Source organism: Mobula birostris, chromosome 32, assembly GCF_030028105.1.
Source record: "Mobula birostris isolate sMobBir1 chromosome 32, sMobBir1.hap1, whole genome shotgun sequence".
Classification (NCBI taxonomy): Eukaryota; Metazoa; Chordata; class Chondrichthyes; order Myliobatiformes; family Myliobatidae; genus Mobula; species Mobula birostris.
The window spans coordinates 10,208,907-10,229,987 of record NC_092401.1 but is presented as its reverse complement, the minus strand read 5'-3'; the positions used below and the strand labels follow the sequence as shown (position 1 = coordinate 10,229,987).

The following is a 21,081-nucleotide window of genomic DNA, read 5'->3' as shown; positions in this document are numbered from 1 at the left end:
TAGGTTTTCTGGTTTTACTGTTGAATTTAGGACATAACGAAACACTACATAACGCAGAGCGATACTTTGAAGCATTTGCAGCACCTGGAGCTGGAGAATAGGAAACAGTTGGTACAATTGGAAGAGGAGAAAGAGAGGCTGAAAGAAGAGTATGAGCATCTGAAATATTCTGGTGAAAACAAACTCTCCAGGTATGAAGAATGCAGAATATGTAGATTACATTTCTGTTCTCCTTATCCATATCCTCACATATTAACAACAGGAGCCCTTTGTATCAAATTCAGCAGTAATTAAGACTGTGACTGTCCCAAATGCATATAACCAATTCCTCCCCAGGTCTCTTAATACCTTTGCTTAACCAAAAAATTGTGTATCTAATTAACAATTGACCTAGCCATAATTAACGCTTGTGGAAGAGACATCCAACTTTCTTCCATCCTTGCAGGAGGGTTTCCCTGCGTTACTTGGCTGTAGTTTTTAGAACATGCCTCCTAGTCTTAGACTCTCCAACCAGGGGACTGTAATTTCCAGCTTACCATCTAATTATTTTTTATTATTAGCTTTGAAGCTTCCATAATCTTCGATGAGTAGCAGCATCATGATGTTTCTGGTGTAACACCAGTAAATTTATATCCATGTTCTTCCAAAGCTGTGGTGCCCGAAGTATTCCAACTATAGTTTAATAAGAACTTTACACTCAGTGGCCACTTTATTAGGTACCACCTGCACCCAGTAAAGTGGCTACTGAGTTTATGTTTGTGGTCTTCTTCTGCTGTATCCCCCCCACTTCAAGGTTCAAGATGTTCTTCTGCACACCACTGTTATAATGCATGGTTATTTGAGTTACTGTCTCCTTCCTGTCAGCCTGAACCAGTCTGACCATTCTCCTCTGACCTCTCTCATTACCAAGGTGTTTTCACCCACAGAACTACCACTCACTAGATGTTTTTTTTGTTTTCCGCATCATTCTCAATAAACTCGAGAAACTATTATGCGTGAAAATCCCGGGAGATCAATTTCTGACATACTCAAACCACCCCGTCTGGCATCAACAATCATTCATTGGTCAAAGTCATTTGGATCGCGCTTATTCCCCATTCTGATGTTTGACTTAAACAAGAAATGAACCTCTTGACCACATCGGCAAGCTTTTATGCATTGAGTTGCTGCCACACGATTGGCTGATTATATATTTGCATTAGCAAGCAGGTGTACTGAATAAAGAGACCACTGAATGTATATAGTTAAGTATAACTTTTATCTCCCTGTATTCCAGATAAAGATTTCTTTCACCTTTGTAATTTTAAAATAATTTCTTTGCCAGTTAGCTTAGTATCAAATTATTGGGAAAGAATTCCTGAGTCTTGGTGTAAATCATTATTTGGAATAGTACCAATTAATTAAAGTTAATTGCTGTGAACTTGTTAAGAGAAAGTCATACCTGACTAATATCTAAGTTTTATGAGGTGTTGCTAATACTTTGATACTATATCCGCATGGACCTTAACAAGGTGTTTGACAACATTCCATATGTCTCACCAGAAAAGTAAAAATCCATCCAATCCAAGGGAAGCTGACAAATTGGTCCAAAATTTGGTATAGACTATGGTCAACAGAGTTGTAGTAACTGAAATAATGCCGTGTGAATTCACAGTCTAAGGACTAAAATGCTTATCCTTCTAGTATAATTCAATGAATTAGATTTTTGATATGTAAGGTATGGCCTCAGTGCCGAAGTTGATAAAACCCCTTGCATTGTGAGTAACCCATGTTTGCTGTTCTGTCGCCAATTTATTGAGATACAGTGCAGATGCTGTCCAGCAATCCCCCAATTTAATCCAAGCCTAATCACGGGACAATTTACAATGACCGATTAACCTGCTAACCGACTGTGTGAGGAAACCGGAGCACCCGGAGGAAACCCACGGGGTCACAGGAAGAACATACAAACTCCTTACAGGCAGCAGTGGGAATTGCGGGTTGTCTGCACTGTAAAGCGTTGTGCTAACTACTATGCTGCCGTGTCACACCAAATTTTACCTAACATGGTGTCTTCACCTTAAAATCTGGCTCCCGATTAGGAGGCAAGGACTTCCTGATTGGGAGAAAAAAAGAACCAGTTTTGTGGTTGTAATAGGACCAAAATGGAAACTGCACTATTCCATGAATTGGACACGAAGTGACTGATGGTGTAGGCAGGTAGGGAAGTTGTGATGTTCCAGGACTGAAATCTCGTCCTCTATCCACAAAAAGAGCTTGGTGTAAAGTATCTGCATATGGTCATAGCCAAACTGAGAGTAACTAAGCTTCACTGCTCAGGAAGCCAGAGGCTCCAATAATTGTATTTTGATGCCTTGAAACAGGGCACTGAGGTTAATTCACTTAACCTTAGAGATTGTATTCAAAAATGACATGGCTTTCGATAGCCCCAGGAAGCAAAAACAGGCATTTTCAGCCTCTGGGAACACCACTGGACAAATTACATCCACTATACTGTAAATTCCAATGATTTTTCTACGTCTTGGTCACATTTTAATGATCTTGATACATAAGGTGCCACCAGCTCTCCTTGGAAATTCATTGGTTCTTGTTTCACACCGTATTGAAAGTACTCTTAATTTTTTTGTAAGTCAAAACTGAGTAAGTTGACATTTGCCGCAATGATATCCATTTGTCACAGTTTCACCCAATCAGCCGACCCCCCTGCGTTTTGTGCAGCCGTCCGTGTTGCTAACGGTGTCACTATGCATTACTGGTAAACTCAGATTGGATACCTGGCTTTCTATCCTATCAAGTGTAATCTATAAATACGCTGAGTTAACATGACCTACCAATTGAGTACCTGCCGCTATCTGTCCTCTGTGCTTTCTGCTGTTTAGCCAGCCCAGTGAATGATTGCCTTCAGTTCCATGAGGTTTCACTTTGGAAAATCCTGGGAACTACAGACCAGTGAGTCTCATGTCAGTTGTAGGGAAATTGCTGGAAATCCTTAGGGATAGGATACACGAACACTTGGAAACCCATGGGCTAATTAGGGAGAGCCTGCTTTGTTCGGGGCAAGTCGTGTCTTACGGATTTGATTGAGTTTTTTGAGAAGGTGGCGAGAGAGATTGATGAGTGTAGGGCAGTGGATGTTGTCTATACTGAGTTTAGTAAGTTGTTTGACAAAACCTCTCATGGAGGTAAATCCAGATTAGGATGTATGGAGTCTGCAGCAAGTTGGCTGTTTGGATCCAGAACTGGCTTGCACATAGAAGAACAAGGGCAGTGATTGAAGACCAAAAGACAAAGGAGCAGAAGTCGGCCATTCGGCCCATCGAGTCTGCTCCGCCATTTTAGGGACTAACTCGAGCTGGAGGTCTGTAATTAGTGGTGTTCCACAGGGACCTGTGCTGGGACCACTGCTGTCTGTGATGTATATGAATGACCTGGACGAAAGCGCAGATGGGTGGGTTAGGAAACGTGTAGATGGCACCAAGATCGGTGGAGCTGTGAATAGTGCTGAAGACTGGCAAAGAATACAGTGTGGTATAGATCAAGTCAAGTCAAGTCACTTTTTATTGTCATTTCGACCATAAATGCTGGTACAGTACACAGTAAAAAAGAGACACGACCGTGGTGGGTCTGATCAGCAAGAACATGCTCCCGTTTTCCAGGACCATGGTGCTACATGAAACAATACAAAAACTACACTGAACTACGTAAAAACAACACAAAAACTACACTAGACTACAGACCTACCCAGGACTGCATAAAGTGCACAAAACAGTGCAGGTATTACAATAAATAATAAACAAGACAATAGGCACAGTAGAGGGCAGTAGGTTGGTTTCAGTCCAGGCTCTGGGTATTGAGGAGTCTGATGGCTTGGGGGAAGAAACTGTTACATAGTCTGGTCGTGAGAGCCCGAATGCTTCGGTGCCTTTTTCCAGATGGCAGGAGGGAGAAGAGTTTGTATGAGGGGTGCGTGGGGTCCTTCATAATGCTGTTTGCTTTACGGATGCAGCGTGTGGTGTAAATGTCTGTAATGGCGGGAAGAGAGACCCTGACTGTCTTCTCAGCTGACCTCACTATCCGCTGCAGGGTCTTACGATCTGAGACGGTGCAATTTCCGAACCAGGCCGTGATGCAGCTGCTCAGGATGCTCTCAATACAACCTCTGTAGAATGTGGTGAGGATGGGGGGGTGGGAGATGGACTTTTCTCAGCCTTCGCAGAAAGTAGAGATGCTGCTGGGCTTTCTTTGCTATGGAGCTGGTGTTGAGGGACCAGGTGAGATTCTCCGCCAGGTGAACACTAAGAAATCTGGTGCTCTTAACGATCCCTACGGAGGAGTCGTCGATGTTCAGCGGAGAGTGGTTGCTCCGTGTCCTCCTGAGGTCAACAACCATCTTTTTTGTTTTGTTCACATTCAGAGACAGGTTGTTGGCTCCGCACCAGTCCGTTAGCCACTGCACCTCCTCCCTGTATACCGACTCGTTGTTCTTGCTGATCAGACCCACCACGGTCGTGTCATTGGCGAACTTGATGGTGTGGTTCGAGCTGTGTGTTGCAGCACAGCCGTGGGTCAGCAGAGTGAACAGCAGTGGACTGAGCACACAGCTCTGGGGGGCCCCCGTGCTCAGTGTGATGGTGTTGGAGATGCTGCTTCCAATCCGGACTGACTGAGGTCTCCCAGTTGCAGAGGCAGGTGTTCAGGCCCAGTAGGCTCAGCTTTCCAATCAGTTTCTGAGGAATAATTGTTTTGAATGCTGAACTGAAGTCTATGAACAGCATTCGAACGTACATGTCTTTTTTGTCCAGGTGGGTTAGGGCCAGTCGGAGAGTGATGGCAATGGCATCGTCTGTTGAATGGTTGGGACGGTACGTGAACTGCAGGGGTCCAGTGAGGGGGGCAGCAGGGTCTTGATGTGTCTCATGACGAGCCTCTCGAAACACTTCATGATGATGGATGTGAGTGCGACGGGACGGTAGTCATTGAGGCAGGACACTGAAGACTTCTTCAGCTCGGGGACGATAGTGGTGGCCTTGAAGCACGTAGGAACGATGGCGCTGCTCAGGGAGATGTTGAAGATGTCAGTGAGGATCTCTGCTAGCTGGTCTGCACATCCTCTAAGCACTCTGCCAGGAATATTGTCTGGTCCAGCAGCCTTCCATGGGTTGACCCTGCACAGAGTTCTCCTCACATCAGCCATGGTAAGACACAGCACCTGGTTGTCTGGAGGAGGGGTGGTCTTCCTCGCCGCCACGTCACTTTCCGCCTCAAAGCGAGCGTAGAAGTCGTTCAACGCATCTGGGAGGGAGGCATCACCAGCACAGGCAGGTGGTGTTGTCCTGTAGTTGGTGATGTCCTGAATGCCCTTCCACATGCGCCGCGTGTCGCCGCTGTCCTGGAAGATCAGTTGCAGATATGGGCTGAGAAATGGCAGGTGGAGTTTAACCCAGATACACGTGAGGCGCTGCACCTTGGTAGGGCAAATGCAAGGAGACAGTACACCATTAAGGGCAAGATCCTTAATAACATTGCAGAATTTGGGGTTCAAGTTCATAGCTCCAAGAAAATGGCTACATGGATTGATAGGGTGGTTACGAAGGCTTATGGAATGCTTGCTTTTATTTTTTGAGGCACTGAGTTAAAAAAATCAAGAGGTTATGTTACAACTTTATAGAACTCTGGTTAGGCCACATCTGGAGTACTGCGTACAGTTCTGGTCACCCCACCATAGTATGGATGCTGAGGATTTGGCAAGGATGCAGAAGAGGTTTACCAGGATGCTGAGATGAGAGAACCATAGAACCATAGAAACTACAGCACAGAAACAGGCCTTTTGGCCCTTCTTGGCTGTGCCGAACCATTTTCTGCCTAGTCCCACTGACCTGCACATGGACCATATCCCTCCATACACCTCCCACCCATGTATCTGTCCAATTTATTCTTAAATGTTAAAAAAGAACCCGCATTTACCACCTCGTCTGGCAGCTCATTCCATACTCCCACCACTCTCTGTGTGAAGAAGCCCCCCCCCGGACAAACTTGTGTTGTTTCCTTTGGGGTGTCAAGGCTGAGGGGAGAACTGATAGAGATCTGTAAGATTTTGAGAGGCATAGATAGAGTGGACAGAGATTATCTGTTTCTCAGTGTTGAAATATCTAATTCCAGGGGGCATGCATTGAAGGTGAGAGGGGTTTCAAAGGGGATGTGAGAGGTAAGTTTTTTACTGGGAGTCACGGATGCCTGGAATGCACTGCATGATAAGGTGGTAGAGGCAAATACAGTAGGGGCCTTTATGAGATGTTTGGATAAGCACATGGATCTGAGGAAGATGGGGGATATGGACATGGTGCAGGTAGAAGGGATTAGTTTTAGGGAGTTTTTGATTTACTTTTTCGCTGGCTCGGCACAACATTGAAAGGCTGAAGGGCCTGTTCCTGTTCCAAATTCTAACCTTCATGACAAACTTTGACAAACAGTTTTAAAAGGTAAACATTTGGATAAATATGCATAAATATCATCCACAGATATTCCCTTATCCGCTATTTTAGTTAGTTCTTCAAAAAAAATTCAATCAGGTCTGTCTCTGAATGAAAATAAAATTCCAAGTATTCACTTCCTCTATCCTTAGTAATGCTCTGGCATTCACTGAAACAGAAATTAGGCTGTATTTCCCCTGCTTCCAAGATAGCAGTTTTTGTCTCCATCAGATCTTAAAGAGCCCACATATTTGTTAGAAAATTGTCTGCACATTTTGACAACTGGTGTAAAAAACCTATCACACACCAATTTATAGAATTTACTTTAGGTTTTTTAATAGTTTTAGAGTCATAGAAAAGTACAGCAGAGAAACAGGCCCTTTGGCCCATCTAGCCCTTGCCGAACCATTTAAACTACCTACTCCCATTGACCAGCAACGAGACCATAGGCCTCCATACCCCTACTATCCAGGTACTTATCCAAACTTTTCTTAAGCGTTGAAATCGAGCTTGCATGCACCACCTGAACTGGCAGCTCGTTCGACATTCTCACAACCACCTGAGTGAAGAACTTTCTCCTCATGTTCCCCTTAAACTTTTCAGCTTTCACCCTTAACCCATGACCTCTAGTTGTAGTCCCACCCCCCCACTGTGGTAAACCATATGTATGTTGTAACTGGGTTAACTGTCTGGACACACCCCTCAGCTGACTGCCCCGTGGCTCCTCCCACAGATTCCTCTATAAAGGTGTTTCGCCTTGCCCCTCCCCCTCAGTCCGGGGGCAGACACTCACCATGGAGGTCGTATTGTACAGCGAATAAAAGCCTTCTGGTATTTTACCTAACCTCAGTCTTTTGGAATTATTGAAGGTGCTTCAATTTTATTCGCTGTACATTTTAAAGCATGGAACATGTACTGAGACCCGACAAATTAGACCTCAATCCGCAAACACCTGAAGCTGGAAATGCTTTCGAACACTGGCTGGCCTGCTTCGAAGCGTACCTAGAGGAGATTAAAGCGACCGACCCCGTAGCGAAGCGCAGAGTCCTACTCTCCAGGGTCAGTCCACGGGTCTATTCGCTGATCAGAGACCAGCCGAGCTACGATGGCGCAATGAGCACCCTCAAAGGCCAATACCTGTGGCCGATAAACAGCGTCTATGCTCGGCACCGCTTAGCGACACGGCAACAACGGTCCGGGGAATCGAGTGCTGAGTTCATCCAGGCCCTACAGACGCTCGTGCGGGCCTGCAATTGCCAGGAGCTGACGGCGGCTCAGCATGCAGAGCTCCTAGTGAGAGACGCCTTCGTCACGGGGACCAGGTCAGTGTACGTGCGCCAGCGGCTGTTGGAAAAAGCCGATCTTGCCTTAAGTTCGGCTATCGAACTGGCCGACACGCTGGAGGCCGCTCTGCATAACTCCGAGGCTCTCCAGGCACACGATCCCCCAATGACCTCATGGGCGCCGCAGACTCCGCAACCCGCCGGCGAATCAACCTCGGCTGCTGCCAGTCACGAGTTCGCGAAGTGCTACTTCTGCGGACTGGAGAAGCACCCCAGGAAACGTTGCCCGGCCCAAGAAGCTACCTGCTCCAGCTGCGGAAAGAAAGGCCACTTCACCAAGGTCTGTAAGTCCAAACCGCGAGCGGGATTGAGCAGCGCCGCGTGCGAGACATGGGGGTCGCCATCTTGCCTGCACGCCGCCACCATGTGCGAGACATGGGGGCTGCCATCTTCCCTGCATGCCGCCACCACGTGCGAGACATGGGGGTGGCCATCTTGGTCGGCGCCACCTCCCACCGCCTACGACCAACGGGTGCTCACGGGGCACCCCACCGCGCCGGACCAAGACAGCAACCCAACCCTGGCTTCCGTGACCCTCGACCAAAGCGCTCCCCACCAGCTCGCAAGGTCAATGATGGACATCCTGGTGGAGGGGCACAGGACAAGCTACCTGTTTGACACGGGCAGCACAGTTTTATCCACCCCGACACGGTGCAACATTGTGGACTCATGATACGGCCGGTAAGTCAGAGGGTCACCATGGCTTCCGGGTCACATACGATAGACATCGGGGGGGGGGTGTTGTGTAGTGACGCGAGTGGTGCAGGGCACAGAATATCGAGACTTTACATTACTGGTCATGCCTCAACTGTGTGCCCCTGTGCTATTGGGGCTTGACTTCCAGAGCCACCTGAAAAGCATGACAATGGCGTATGACGGGCCTCTCACACCAATTACTGTCGTAAATCCCCAGTTTTGTAGGGATACGTCACATACCCCGCTACTGACCACACACACACACCGACCCGCACATCCCACCCAACACCATGCCAAATGCCGCACTACCGACACCACTTGCGGCCTCTCCACCCTCAGGATCCCTTCCCCACCGCTGTTCGCCAACCTGACCCCCGACTGTAAACCCGTGGCAACTAAAAGCAGGAGGTACAGCGCGGGGGACAGAGCTTTCATTAAGTCGGAGGTGCAGCGGCTGCTCAGGGAGGGGGTCATTGAGGCAAGCACAAGTCCTCGGAGGGCGCAGGTGGTCGTTGTTCGGAACGGGGAGAAGAATAGGATGGTCGTGGACTATAGCCAGACCATCAATAGGTTCACGCAGCTCGACGCGTACCCTCTACCCTGCATCGCGGATATGGTTAATCAGATAACACAGTACAAGGTGTACTCGACCATAGATTTAAAATCCGCTTACCATCAGCTCCCCATCCGCCGGGAGGACCATCCTTACACTGCCTTCGAGGCGGACGGCAGGCTTTATCACTTCCTGCGCATCCCCTTCGGTGTCACGAATGGTGTATCTGTCTTCCAGAGGGCAATGGACCGGATGGTGGACCAGTGCGAACTGAAGGCCACGTTCCCATATCTGGATAACATCACCATCTGCGGTCACGACCGGCAGGATCACGACAACAACTTCCAAAAATTTCTCCAAGCAGCCAAAGCTTTCAATCTCAGCGATAACAAGGACAAGTGTGTATTCGGGACCACCCGACTTGCTATCCTGGGGTGTGTCGTGGAGAATGGAGTCATTGGCCCTGACCCCGACCATATGTGCCCCCTGTTGGAACTCCCTCTTCCCAACACTCTTAGAGCCCTCAAAAGGTGCCTGGGCTTCTTTTCATATTACGCCCAATAGGTCTCTAACTACGCAGGCAAGGCCCGCCCCCTGGTCAAGTCCACCACATTCCCCCTCTCAGCCGAGGCCCGCGTGGCCTTCAGCTGCATAAAAGTGGACATTGCCAAAGCAGCAATGCATGCGCTGGATGAGGCCATTCCCTTCCAAGTAGAGAGTGACGCCTCTGACTTTGCACTGGCTGCTACCCTCAACCAGGCAGGAAGACCAGTGGCATTCTTCTCCCGTACTCTTCAAGGCCCTGAACTTCGGCACTCCGCAGTGGAGAAAGAGGCCCAGGCTATAGTGGAAGCTATTAGGCACTGGAGGCACTATCTCGCCGGCAAAAGGTTCACCCTGCTAACTGACCAGAGCTCAGTCGCATTCATGTTTAGCAACCAACAGCGAGGCAAAATCAAAAATGATAAAATTCTGAGGTGGAGAATCGAATTCTCCACCTACAACTATGACATCATGTACAGGCCTGGGAAGCTCAACGAGCCCTCCGATGCCCTATCCCAGGGAACATGCGCCAGCGCGCAGGTCGACCGGCTATACGCCCTACATGTAGATCTTTGCCACCCGGGGGTCACCCGGCTTTTCCACTTCGTGAAAGCCCGGAACCTGCCTCACTCCCTTGAGGAGATCAGGACAATGACCAGGGACTGCCAAGTCTGCACAGAGTGCAAACCGCACTTCTACCAACCTGAAAAGGCACAACTAATCAAGGCCACACGCCCCTTTGAGCGACTGAGTGTTGACTTTAAGGGCCCCCTTCCCTCCACCGACCGCAATGTGTACTTTCTTAACGTTATCGACGAGTGCTCGCGGTTCCTCTTCGCCATCCCCTGCCCCGACACCACTACCACATCAGTTATAAAAGCCCTGCGCAAGCTCTTCACTCTGTTCGGATACCCATGCTATATCCACAGTGACAGAGGGTCCTCGTTTATGAGTGACGAGCTGCGCCAATACCTGCTGGCTAGGGGAATTGCTACTAGTAGGACCACGAGCTATAATCCCCGGAGGAATGGACAGGTGGAGAAGATGAATGCCATGGTGTGGAAAGCCACACTCTTAGCCTTCAGGTCAAAGGGACTGCCGGTCTCCCGCTGGCAGGAGGTCCTTCCCGAGGCACTCCACTCCATCCACTCCCTGTTATGCACAGCCACCAATGCCACCCCTCATGAGCGGCTCTTTTCTTTTCCCAAAAAGTCGACCACTGGGACCACCCTACCAACTTGGCTGATGTCCCCGGGGCCAGTGCTGCTCCGGAAACATGCAAGGAACAATAAATACTCCCCGATAGTCGAGAGGGTTCACTTACTTCATGCGAACCCCCAGTATGCCTACGTGGTTTTACCTGATGGGCGGGAGGGCACGGTCTCCATCCGCGACCTGGCGCCCGCAGGAGCACCGGGCCCCTACCCTGAACACTGCGTGGTGACTACTGACCCCGTACCCACCAATGTATGTATCCACGAGACACCGTGCACTCCAAACCCTACACAGACACCACATGACACTCCCATCCCGGGTGTGACACACACGCACGAGGGATTACCAACGCCTAACGTGCTGGCACCTCAAGTCAGGCCAGAGCCAGCACAACCGCCATCGCCGGTGCTACGTAGATCACAGCGACGGACTCGACTGCCTGATAGACTTGACCTGTAAATATACTTGTTTTAAATACTGTCAGTCACTTCACATCGCGGGACTCTTTTTTTAAAAAAGGAGGGGTGAATGTGGTAAACCATGTATATATGTTGTAACTCGGTTAACTGTCTGGACACACACCTCTGCTGACTGCCCCTGTGGCTCCTCCCATAAATTCCTGTATAAAGGTGATTTCGCATTGCCCCTCCCCCTCAGTCCGGGGGCAGACACTCACCATGGAGGTCGTATTGTACAGCGAATAAAAGCCTTTCGGTATTTTATCTAACCTCAGTCTTTTGGAGTTATTGAAGGTGCTTCACCCACCTCAGTGGAAAAAAGGCTGCTTGCATTTACCCTATCTGTACCCCTCATAATTTTGTATACCTCTAACAATTCTCCTCCCAATCTTCTACATTCCAAGGAATAAAGTCCTAGCTTATTTAATCTTTCCTTATAACCAGGAGAGGGGGAGGGGTTGAAGGAAAGAGCAAATTGACTGGTGAAAGGTACAGCGGGTTGGAGAGGGGGAATCGAATTGCAGAGGACAGAAGATTTCTAAGAAAAGGAAGGGGGAGGAGCACCAGAGGGAGGTGCTCTACAGGGAAGAAGTGAAGGCATGAGAAGGAAACAAAATGTACAATTTTTCAGTTTATTCTGAACAGTCACTGTTGCTTCATACAGACATCAATCTTACTCAAAACTATAACTTTCGGAGGGTAGGCCTCAAAATCCCCGGCCTTGCCTGCTTTTGGCGACCGAGATTGAGGTCGAATCGTTCGGCAGAGATGCCGCTCAGTACTCAGTGTCGGAGAGCTGATCAGAGCTCGAAGTTTTCGGATGACTCAGAGTCGGATTGTGGTCGGCATGGCAGGGAGAGTTTTTCTTCTTTCTCCCGTCTGCGTAAGATGTGGGATGTTTGAGAAACTTTGAACTTTACTGTGCTCACGGAATTTCTTCATCAAGTTATGGTATTGTTACACCGTTTGTAACTATATGTATAATTATGTGGTTTTGTCAATTTTTTCATTCTTGGTTTGTCCTGTGTTTTGTGATATCACACCAGAGGAAATAATGTATCATTTCTTAACGCATGCATTACTAAATGACAATAAAAGGGGACTACGTGTCTTCATAATCTAAAAAAAATCTAAAGACTTGACAGTTATTTCATATTTCTTCCTTTCAGTCAGTACATTGAACTGTAGAACTGTCGTAAGGAAAATTAGAAAGAGCCTGTTTGTTGCACAGAAGTGGATCAGGACTTCCACTTGAACTGAGATCCTACCCTTCCTGATCATTTAATGTTTCCACTTTCTTTTCTGGTTTTTGACACAGTGAGCAGAAATTGTTAACGGAGCTGCAGGCACACCTGGAGGATGAGCAAAAACGACGAGACAAGTTAATAGAGGATCTTGAGTACGTCAGCCGTATCACTCTGTCCATTAAAGCTGGCATGGAGCATATCTCTGAAAAAATGCGACATGTGGAAGTCGTAAGTGATGGCGTAGTGGTACAAATCATCACACCAGAGTATCTCAGAGAGTCAGGAAACTCATCTGAGTATTGCGGACAGAGAGTTATCGGATGCATTCCACAGTGTTCTTCCCAGAAGAAGGCAATGGCAAACCTCTTCTGTAGAAAAGATTGCCAAGAACAATCACGGTCATGAATAGACCATGATTGCCTATGTGATACGACAGGGCACGTAATGATGATGAGTGTTCCAGAACTGACTAATCTGATTGATTTCAGACAGGGACTTATATAACGTTATGGACTTCAGAGTAATTCAGACAGGGAATAATCTGATTTATTCCAGTGTGTTCCAGATGATCAATTCCATTAGGGAATTAATCCAGACAGAGAGTATTTAATAAGTTACAGATATTCCATATACATAATCCGTTCCATTGCAGACAGTGAGCACCTTTTTCCAAAGTATACCAAACATGGGAATAATCCCAAACACGAGGAATTCTGCAGATGCTGGAAATTCAAGCAACACACATAAAAGTTGCTGGTGAACGCAGCAGGCCAGGCAGCATCTCTAGGAAGAAGTACAGTCGACGTTTCAGGCCGAAACCCTTCATCAGGACTAACTGAAGGAAGAGCTAGTAAGAGATTTGAAACTCTTACTAGCTCTTCCTTCAGTTCGTCCTGATGCAGGGTCTCGGCCTGAAATGTCGACTGTACCTCTTCCTGGAGATGTTGATGGGAATAATCCCATTGATTTCAGACACTGTATTCAGGAGCAATCTGGTGAATTCCTATTAGTGAATATTATGATCAAATCCAGATTATTCAATACAGGTTGGCTTTGTATTGGGATAATCCTGCCATTCCCTGCATTTGTGAATGCTCACGTTACTGTTTGGCTGCAGATTGACACGTGACTAAAATGTTTACTTTTGTGCAGTCGCAGGATAGCATTCCCACTGTGGTCCTGAGTCCCAGCTCGGATGAGTCTGTGTTGGACCTGCTGTCGGCAGCCGAGGCCGAGCTGCTGCAACTCTACCAACACCTCAGTGCGTTAGACCTGAACAACATGCTGCAGTTGATGGAAGAGGACGAGGTGTGAGAGAATTCAATCTTTTCACTAAGTGATTAAACATAGAAACATAGAAAATAGGTGCAGGAGTAGGCCATTTGGCCCTTCGAGCCTGCACTGCCATTCAGTACGATCATGGCTGATCATCCAACTCAGAACCCTGTACCTGCCTTCTCTCCATAGCCCCTGATCCCCGTAGCCACAAGGGTCATATCTAACTCCCTCTTAAATATAGCCAATGAACTGGCCTCAACTGTTTCCTGTGGCAGAGAATTCCACAGATTCACCACTCTCTGTGTGAAGAAGTTTTTCCTCATCTCGGTCCTAAAAAGCTTCCCCTTTATCCTCAAACTGTGACCCCTCGTCCTGGACTTCCCCAACATCGGGGACAATCTTCCTGCATCTAATCTGTCTAATCCCTTTAGGGTTTTATACGTTTCAATAAAACCCCCCTCAGTCTTCTAAATTCCAACGAGTATAAGCCTAGTCGATTCAGTCTTTCATCATATGAAAGTCCTGCCATCCCAGGAATCAATCTGGTGAACCTTCTTTGTACTCCATCTATGGCAAGGATGTCTTTCCTCAGATTAGGGGACCAAAACTGCACACAATACTCCAGGTGTGGTCTCACCAAGGCCTTGTACAACTGCAGTAGTACCTCCCTGCTCCTGTACGCGAATCCTCGAATGATTGACAACTAGCTGTTCCCATTCTCTATTTTGGATGGGTGGAGGGAGTGGTAATGGGAAGGAGGTATATACATCCATTTCCTTGGGGCAAAGGGGAATATGTCCTATTTATGGGAAGGAGGAGTATATCTCACCACTGCGATGGAGACTTCTCATTAGTAGTGATGGGGCAAGACCTACAATACTCAGGGGATAGGGATGTATTTACCTGGAGATGATAGGTGTATGCCTAACTACGAGAAGGAGAAAGGGTAACAAGGATATGCCCCATTACTTAGGCGAATGGGGGAGACCCTGGGTGGGATTGCCAGGAGGGGGTGTGGGTTGGGAAAGACCTGAGTAAATCCCCAGTGATTGTCAGTTCCTGTTGTCAATCCACTTGCTGGCAGTGAGTTGGATGTTGACAATATTATTTTTGTCTTTCAGTTCCACGCCAGCGTGGAAGGCAAACTCCCACCCTACAATATGCGGGTGAAGCTACCTGTGGCTCAAAAGCTTGATGTACACGAGGGTGAGAATCCACATTCAGGTTTTGTTAAATCACATTATTTACGGCACATCGTCTCATAGCGTTATAAAACTAAAGCTCTGTTTCATTTGCTTGGCCGTAACCAACTATATATTCTTACTGTGAGTGTCAGTAAATAATTCAGAAAAAGCTTTGAAAATGAAATAATCTAGGAATCAAGTTGTAACAGGAGAATGCTTCATAATGAAACAGGGATCTGATATTCCCTCACCTTTGTCTGATCCACAACTTCCTGCAGCTTCACGTTACTTCCCTACCAAGAGAGGACAAAAACAAAACCAGAACAAATTTCTAAATTTGTCTCTTTTGCAAAGGCAGAAAATGAGCATCTGCCCTGCATCCAGCTGCAGGTGTGACTCCCGTCACCAACCTACACTTACCTGGTTCTTCACACCTGGTTCTGGTCTGACTGGCAGTCCGCAGTACGTGTGCTTGCAACACTGTGTGTCCGACAGAGTGATCAGCAGCACTGGGGCTCCACAGGGGACTGTCTTGTCTCCCTTTCTCTTCACCATTTACACCTCGGACTTCAACTGCTGCACAGAGTCTTGTCATCTTCAGAAGTTTTCTGATGACTCAGCAAGGGAGATAAGGCTGAGTACAGGGTTACAGTAGGAAACTTTGTCACATGGTGTGAGCAGAATTATCTGCAGCTTAATGTGAAAAAGACTAAGGAGCTGGTGGTAGACCTGAGGAGAGCTAAGGTACCGGCGACCCCTGTTTCCATCCGGGGGTCAGTGTGGACATGGTGGAGGATTACAAATACCCGGGGATACGAATTGACAATAAACTGAACTGGTCAAAGAACACTGAGGCTGTCTACAAGAAGGGTCAGAGCCGTCTCTATTTTCTGAGGAGACTGAGGTTCTTTAACATCTGCCAGACGATGCTGAGGATGTTCTACGAGTCTGTGGTGGCCAGTGCGATCATGTTTGCTGTTGTGTGCTGGGGCAGCAGGCTGAGGGTAGCAGACACCAACAGAATCAACAATCTCATTCGTAAGGCCAGTGATGTTGTGGGGATGGAACTGGACTCTCTGACGGTGGTGTCTGAAAAGAGGATGCTGTCCAAGTTGCATGCCATCTTGGACAATGTCTCCCATCCACTACATAATGTACTGGTTGGGCACAGGAGTACATTCAGCCAGAGACTCATTCCACCGAGATGCAACACGTAGAGTGTCATAGGAAGTCATTCCTGCCTGTGGCCATCAAACTTTACAACTCCTCCCTTGGAGGGTCAGACACCCCGAGCCAATAGGCTGGTCTTGGACTTATTTCCTGGCATAATTTACATATTACTATTTAACTATTTATGGTTTTATTATTACTATTTAATTATTTATGGTGCAACTGTAACGAAAACCAGTTTCCCCCGGGATCAATGAAGTATGACTATGACTATAAGCTCACATCTGCTCCGAAAAGGAATATGACACTGTTTGACAAAACTGAGTAAAATATTGCAAGTATTTCACAAACTCTTGTCTAGTACAGGGGTTCCTAACCTGGAGTCCATGGATCCCTCAGTTAGTGAGACCGTAAGACCATAAGGTATAGGAGCAGAATTAGGCTATTTGGCCCATCGAGTCTGCTCTGCCATTTCATCACAGCTGATCCATTTTCCCTCTCAGCTCCTATCTCCTGCCTTCCCCCTCTATGCCTCCATGCCCTGACCAATCAGGAATCCATCGACCTCTACCTTGAATTTACCTAATGACTTGGCCTCCACAGCTGCCTGTGGCAATGAATTCCACAGATTCACCCCCCCGGCTAAAGAAATTCCTCCTCATCTCCATTCTAAATGGATGTCTCTCTAGTCTGAGGCTGTGTCCTCTGGTCTTTGACTCTACCATCATAGGAAACATTCTTTCCACATCCACTCTATTGAGGCATTTCAAGGTTAATGGTTGGGGTCAATGGCCTAAAAAACTGTTGGGAACCCCTGCTCTAGTAGCAAGCCTGAGACTCAGGATCAAACAGCCTCAGGTGCTCTCTATATGGATTGTGGGTTTTTCTTCCCTGTGATTTTGTGCGTTTCCTCAGGGTGCTCCAATTTTCTCCCACATCCCAAAGACATGCAGGTTGGGAGGTTAGTTGGCCCCAAGTCTGGAAGCAAATGGTGGTGTCTTTGGGGGGATGATGACAGTGGGGTTAACAATGAAAAGGGATTAATGTGGGATCATTGTGAATGGTTTGATGGTTTGTGTGAACTCGGTGAGCTAAAGGATCTGCTTGATGGTTTTTGTGGACTCGGTGAGTTAAAGGACCTGTTTGATGGTTTGTATGAACTCAGTGGGCTAAAGGATCTGATTGATGGTTTGTGTGAACTCGGTGGGCTGAAGGACCTGTTTGATGGTTTGTATGAACTCGGTGGGCTGAAGGACCTGTTTGATGGTTTGTGTGAACTCGGTGAGCTAAAGGATCTGCTTGATGGTTTTTGTGGACTCGGTGAGTTAAAGGACCTGTTTGATGGTTTGTATGAACTTGGTGGGCTAAAGCATTTGTTTCCGTGCAGTATGACTCAATGACTTCTGTTTTACTACTCTGCGATTTCACTCTTGGAAAAAATGTTGTCCTGCGCTTTCTGAAGTTTAGAAAAACAGGAGGTAATGTTATTAGAGCATGGAAGATTCTGACAGTGCTTGACGGAGTGTTTGCTGTGAAGATGTTTACCCGTCAGGGAATTTGGAACTAAGGTACATAGTCTTAGACTGAAAGGGTATCCTTTTAAGACTGAAAGGATGAGGAATTTTTCTGAGGGTTGTGAAACTTTTCAGTTCTGTAGACTGTGGGAACTGAACCATGAGTATACTTGATGCTGAGGTATGCAGTAATTTTGAACCAAGGCAGTTTAATAGTTATGGGGGTCAGATTGAAAAGCGAAGAAGGGGCTAATTATCAAATCAGCCTTGAGCTTATTAGGAGCAGCTTGAAGTATTATGTGCATCCAGTTTTGTTGTCTTTTGTTCTGTCTTTCACTCTGTGACTGCACCACCCTATCTTCATATTTCTCTTCCTCCCTTTCCTTCTCTCTCTCTATCCATCCTTTACCCTCTCTCCCTCTCCTTCTGTCTCTCTCCTTCTCTCCTCTCTCTCTCCCTTCTCTCTCCCCTCTTCCTCTCCCCTCCCCCTCTCTCTACCTCTCTCTTTTCCCTTTTCTCTGTCTCTACTGCTCTCTCTCTTTCTTCCTCTCTTTCTCTCTCTCTCCCTTCTCTCTCCCCTCTTTCTCTCCCTCCCTCTCTCTACCTCTCTCTCTCCCCTTTCTCTGTCTCTACTGCTCTCTCTCTCTCTTTCTCCCTCTCTCTTTTCCTCTCTCTCTCTCTACTGCTCTCTCTCTGCCCTCTCTTTACTGCTCTCTCTTTCTCTCTCTGTCTTTCTCTCCCTCTTGTCTCTCTCTCTTCTCTCTTTCCCTTCTCTCTCCCCTCCCCCTCTCTCTCTACCTCCCCCACCTCTCTCTCTCTCTATCTCCCCCCCACCCCCCTCCCTTTCTCTCTTTCTCCCTTCCTTCTGCTGCGGGATTGCTGTGTGTCTGCTTCCTTGCACTTCTCCTCCACCATCTCTTCTTTTGTAATTTTGAAGGACCCCCCCCTCCCAGTGATGAGTAACTGAAGGTTTTCCTATTGCAGATGCCGAGGATGATGATGATGGTGATGTTGATACTGATGAAGATAATGACAGTGGAGACAATTCTGGTGACATTATCACAAGGGCAATGCTGAAGCGACAGTCACAGCAGATTGTTGACTGGAAAACCAAAAGGAAGTCTCGCCCCAAAAGGAGGGAGGCAAAACAGAGATCGGCGCATGAAGGAAGCCCTCTGCCCCTCCCCATCCTTGTTCGCTAGTTCGCTGTGCCTCTGGCTCGCAGGTTGCAGGTGGCTTGCAACAGTCCAAGAAGGTAGCCAGAGGAACTGAGTGAGGGATGATTGGAAAGATTTGCAGGGTGTGGCAATTTGAAGCAAGCAGTAGATTAGAATCCCATTGGAGTCTGAGCAGCAGACTCAGACTTCTAAACTTCAGCCCACACCAGGAAACACAATGAGGTCATCGCTAGTTGGAAAAACTTTAAAAATACCAATTCTGAAACAATAGTAAATTCTGTAAATTTGCAGTAGAAACAATTTGCATTTGAGTGAGACAGTGATATTTTGGAGATCTTTAATCAGAGGCTAATGGACCTATTCTTGCCCCATTATTTCAGTACAATATAAATGTTAAATGTTAAGGGTGAAGATTAGACAATATCTTTTTCCTAGTTTAAAAAACCCGAGGATCGCAGAAAGGACCTGCAACTGTAGGAAGGTGGAGTAAACTTGAACTAGTCAAATAAATAATTTGAAACCTTGTAAAGTTTATTGGAGACCCTGATCTGGATACCAGTGTATATGCAGTAGATAATTGGAGCTTGCAAATTCAGTCCGATAATGGCTTTGTTTAGTTGATATCCTCCATTAGCTCACCTCAATCCAGTTGCTACTGAAATCTGTCATAAAAATTCTTACCAGATTTGACAGGGTAGATAACCTAAAATGCTGGAAAGAGTGAGCAGATCACAGCATCATACTTATGGTTAGTTCGATGCTGCCTGGTATTCTATTTTTAACCTTTTCTATTTTTAGTTTAGATTTCCAGCTTCTGCATTTTTTGTTTTAATTTCAATTTTATTGACAGGGTGGATGCATGGGTAATGTTTTCTCTGGCTGGGGGGGGCGGGGGAGGGATGAGGGTCCAGAACGAAGGCTCAAAATGAGAATAGGCTAGTAAGGATAGGGATGGGAAGAAATGTATTCATTCAGAATGGAAGTGAATCCTTAGAATTCTCAACCCAAGAAGTGGATATTCAGTCAAAAGGATTAATGATTCAAATGGTTCCATTTCATATCAGAGAATGTATACAGTATACAACCTTAAGTTCTTACTCTTCACAGCCATCCACAAAACAGAAAAAAACCCAAGGAACGAATGACAGAAACATTGTTCGGCACGGACTAGAAGGGCCGAGATGGCCTGTTTCCGTCCTGTAATTGTTATATGGTTATATATGGTTATATAAACATTAGAACCCCAAAACCTCCCCCTCCCCTCCCACACGCAAGCATCAACCTACCCCTTCAGCAAAAGCACCAACCCCCCTCCTCCTCCTCCCCCACCATGCAAGCAATAGCAAAGCCCCCAAAGAGATGTCGGTCTAGAGTCCAAGCCAACATTTGGGTATCTCAGATAGGCTCTCTCTCACTAGTGAGGGAGAGAGAGAGATTGCTCCTGCAGTGAACGAGAGCAGGAGACCAGCAGCTCGCTGTTTCGACGTTACAAGCTGCAGCATCACTTCAACGTTTACGACCTTCTGCTTTGCTTCTCTGAGTCCCCTTACTCGAGGACCAACAGGCTCTCACACACCATCAAAAGAGCAAGAGAGGGTATGAAGGGAAGTAGAAGATGTCAGCCAGGCTCCAGAGGGAGAGATGGAGAGAGAAGACGCGAGCGGAGGGAGTTGGTCGACTACCAGAAGGAATGGACGGAGCGAGGGTCTGAGGGGCCGCGATGCTCGGAGGAGGTCGATGGGGGAAGAACGGACAGAAACTGGAGCTCCAACGTGCACATTAGACAGTTTCATGTAAATGGGCCCTTTTTTTTTTGTTTCTTTACTAACCTACAGTCAAATTAAGAATTATAAAGCTCAATCATTTAATTGCATATTGTGTACTGTTTGCTTTTTCGTGGTACTGATTTGTAACAGGGGAACACATCACGTAGCATCCACCCAAACAAAATTTCTCAAGTTTGGCCGGGTCGGAGGCTGTCTTCCCTAGGTTAAGTGGCTAGCCAAGCCCGAGGGTTACACTAGATAGATGGAATGCCTTCAAGAGACTCCCTTTTGGTATCTCATCAGCCCCTGAACTCTTTCAGATAAGGATGAACCAAATTCTGGAGGGACTGGAAGGAGTAGTCTACCACATGGACCATATACTCCATCTTCCGAGGCTCAAGTGAGGAATATGACAAAAGAGTGGAAGCTGCCTTGGAGAAACTGAAACAGGCTGAGATCGCCCCGA

General features: G+C 47.0%; 1 protein-coding gene across 2 annotated transcripts in view; it reads left to right on the top strand.

Annotated features, from left to right (window-relative positions):
* The window catches only part of odad3 (outer dynein arm docking complex subunit 3), a 70,418-nt gene extending 49,706 nt beyond the window's left edge, over window positions 1–20,712 (top strand). For both annotated transcript variants that reach the window (XM_072248326.1, XM_072248325.1), the window contains exons 9-13: window positions 31–191; window positions 12,597–12,753; window positions 13,678–13,833; window positions 14,925–15,009; window positions 18,656–20,712. In XM_072248326.1, coding sequence (XP_072104427.1) covers window positions 31–191; window positions 12,597–12,753; window positions 13,678–13,833; window positions 14,925–15,009; window positions 18,656–18,873 — 777 coding nt within the window. In that variant the 3' untranslated portion in view covers window positions 18,874–20,712. The remainder of the gene's footprint in view (window positions 1–30; window positions 192–12,596; window positions 12,754–13,677; window positions 13,834–14,924; window positions 15,010–18,655) is intronic.
* Window positions 20,713–21,081: the final 369 nt, after the last annotated feature.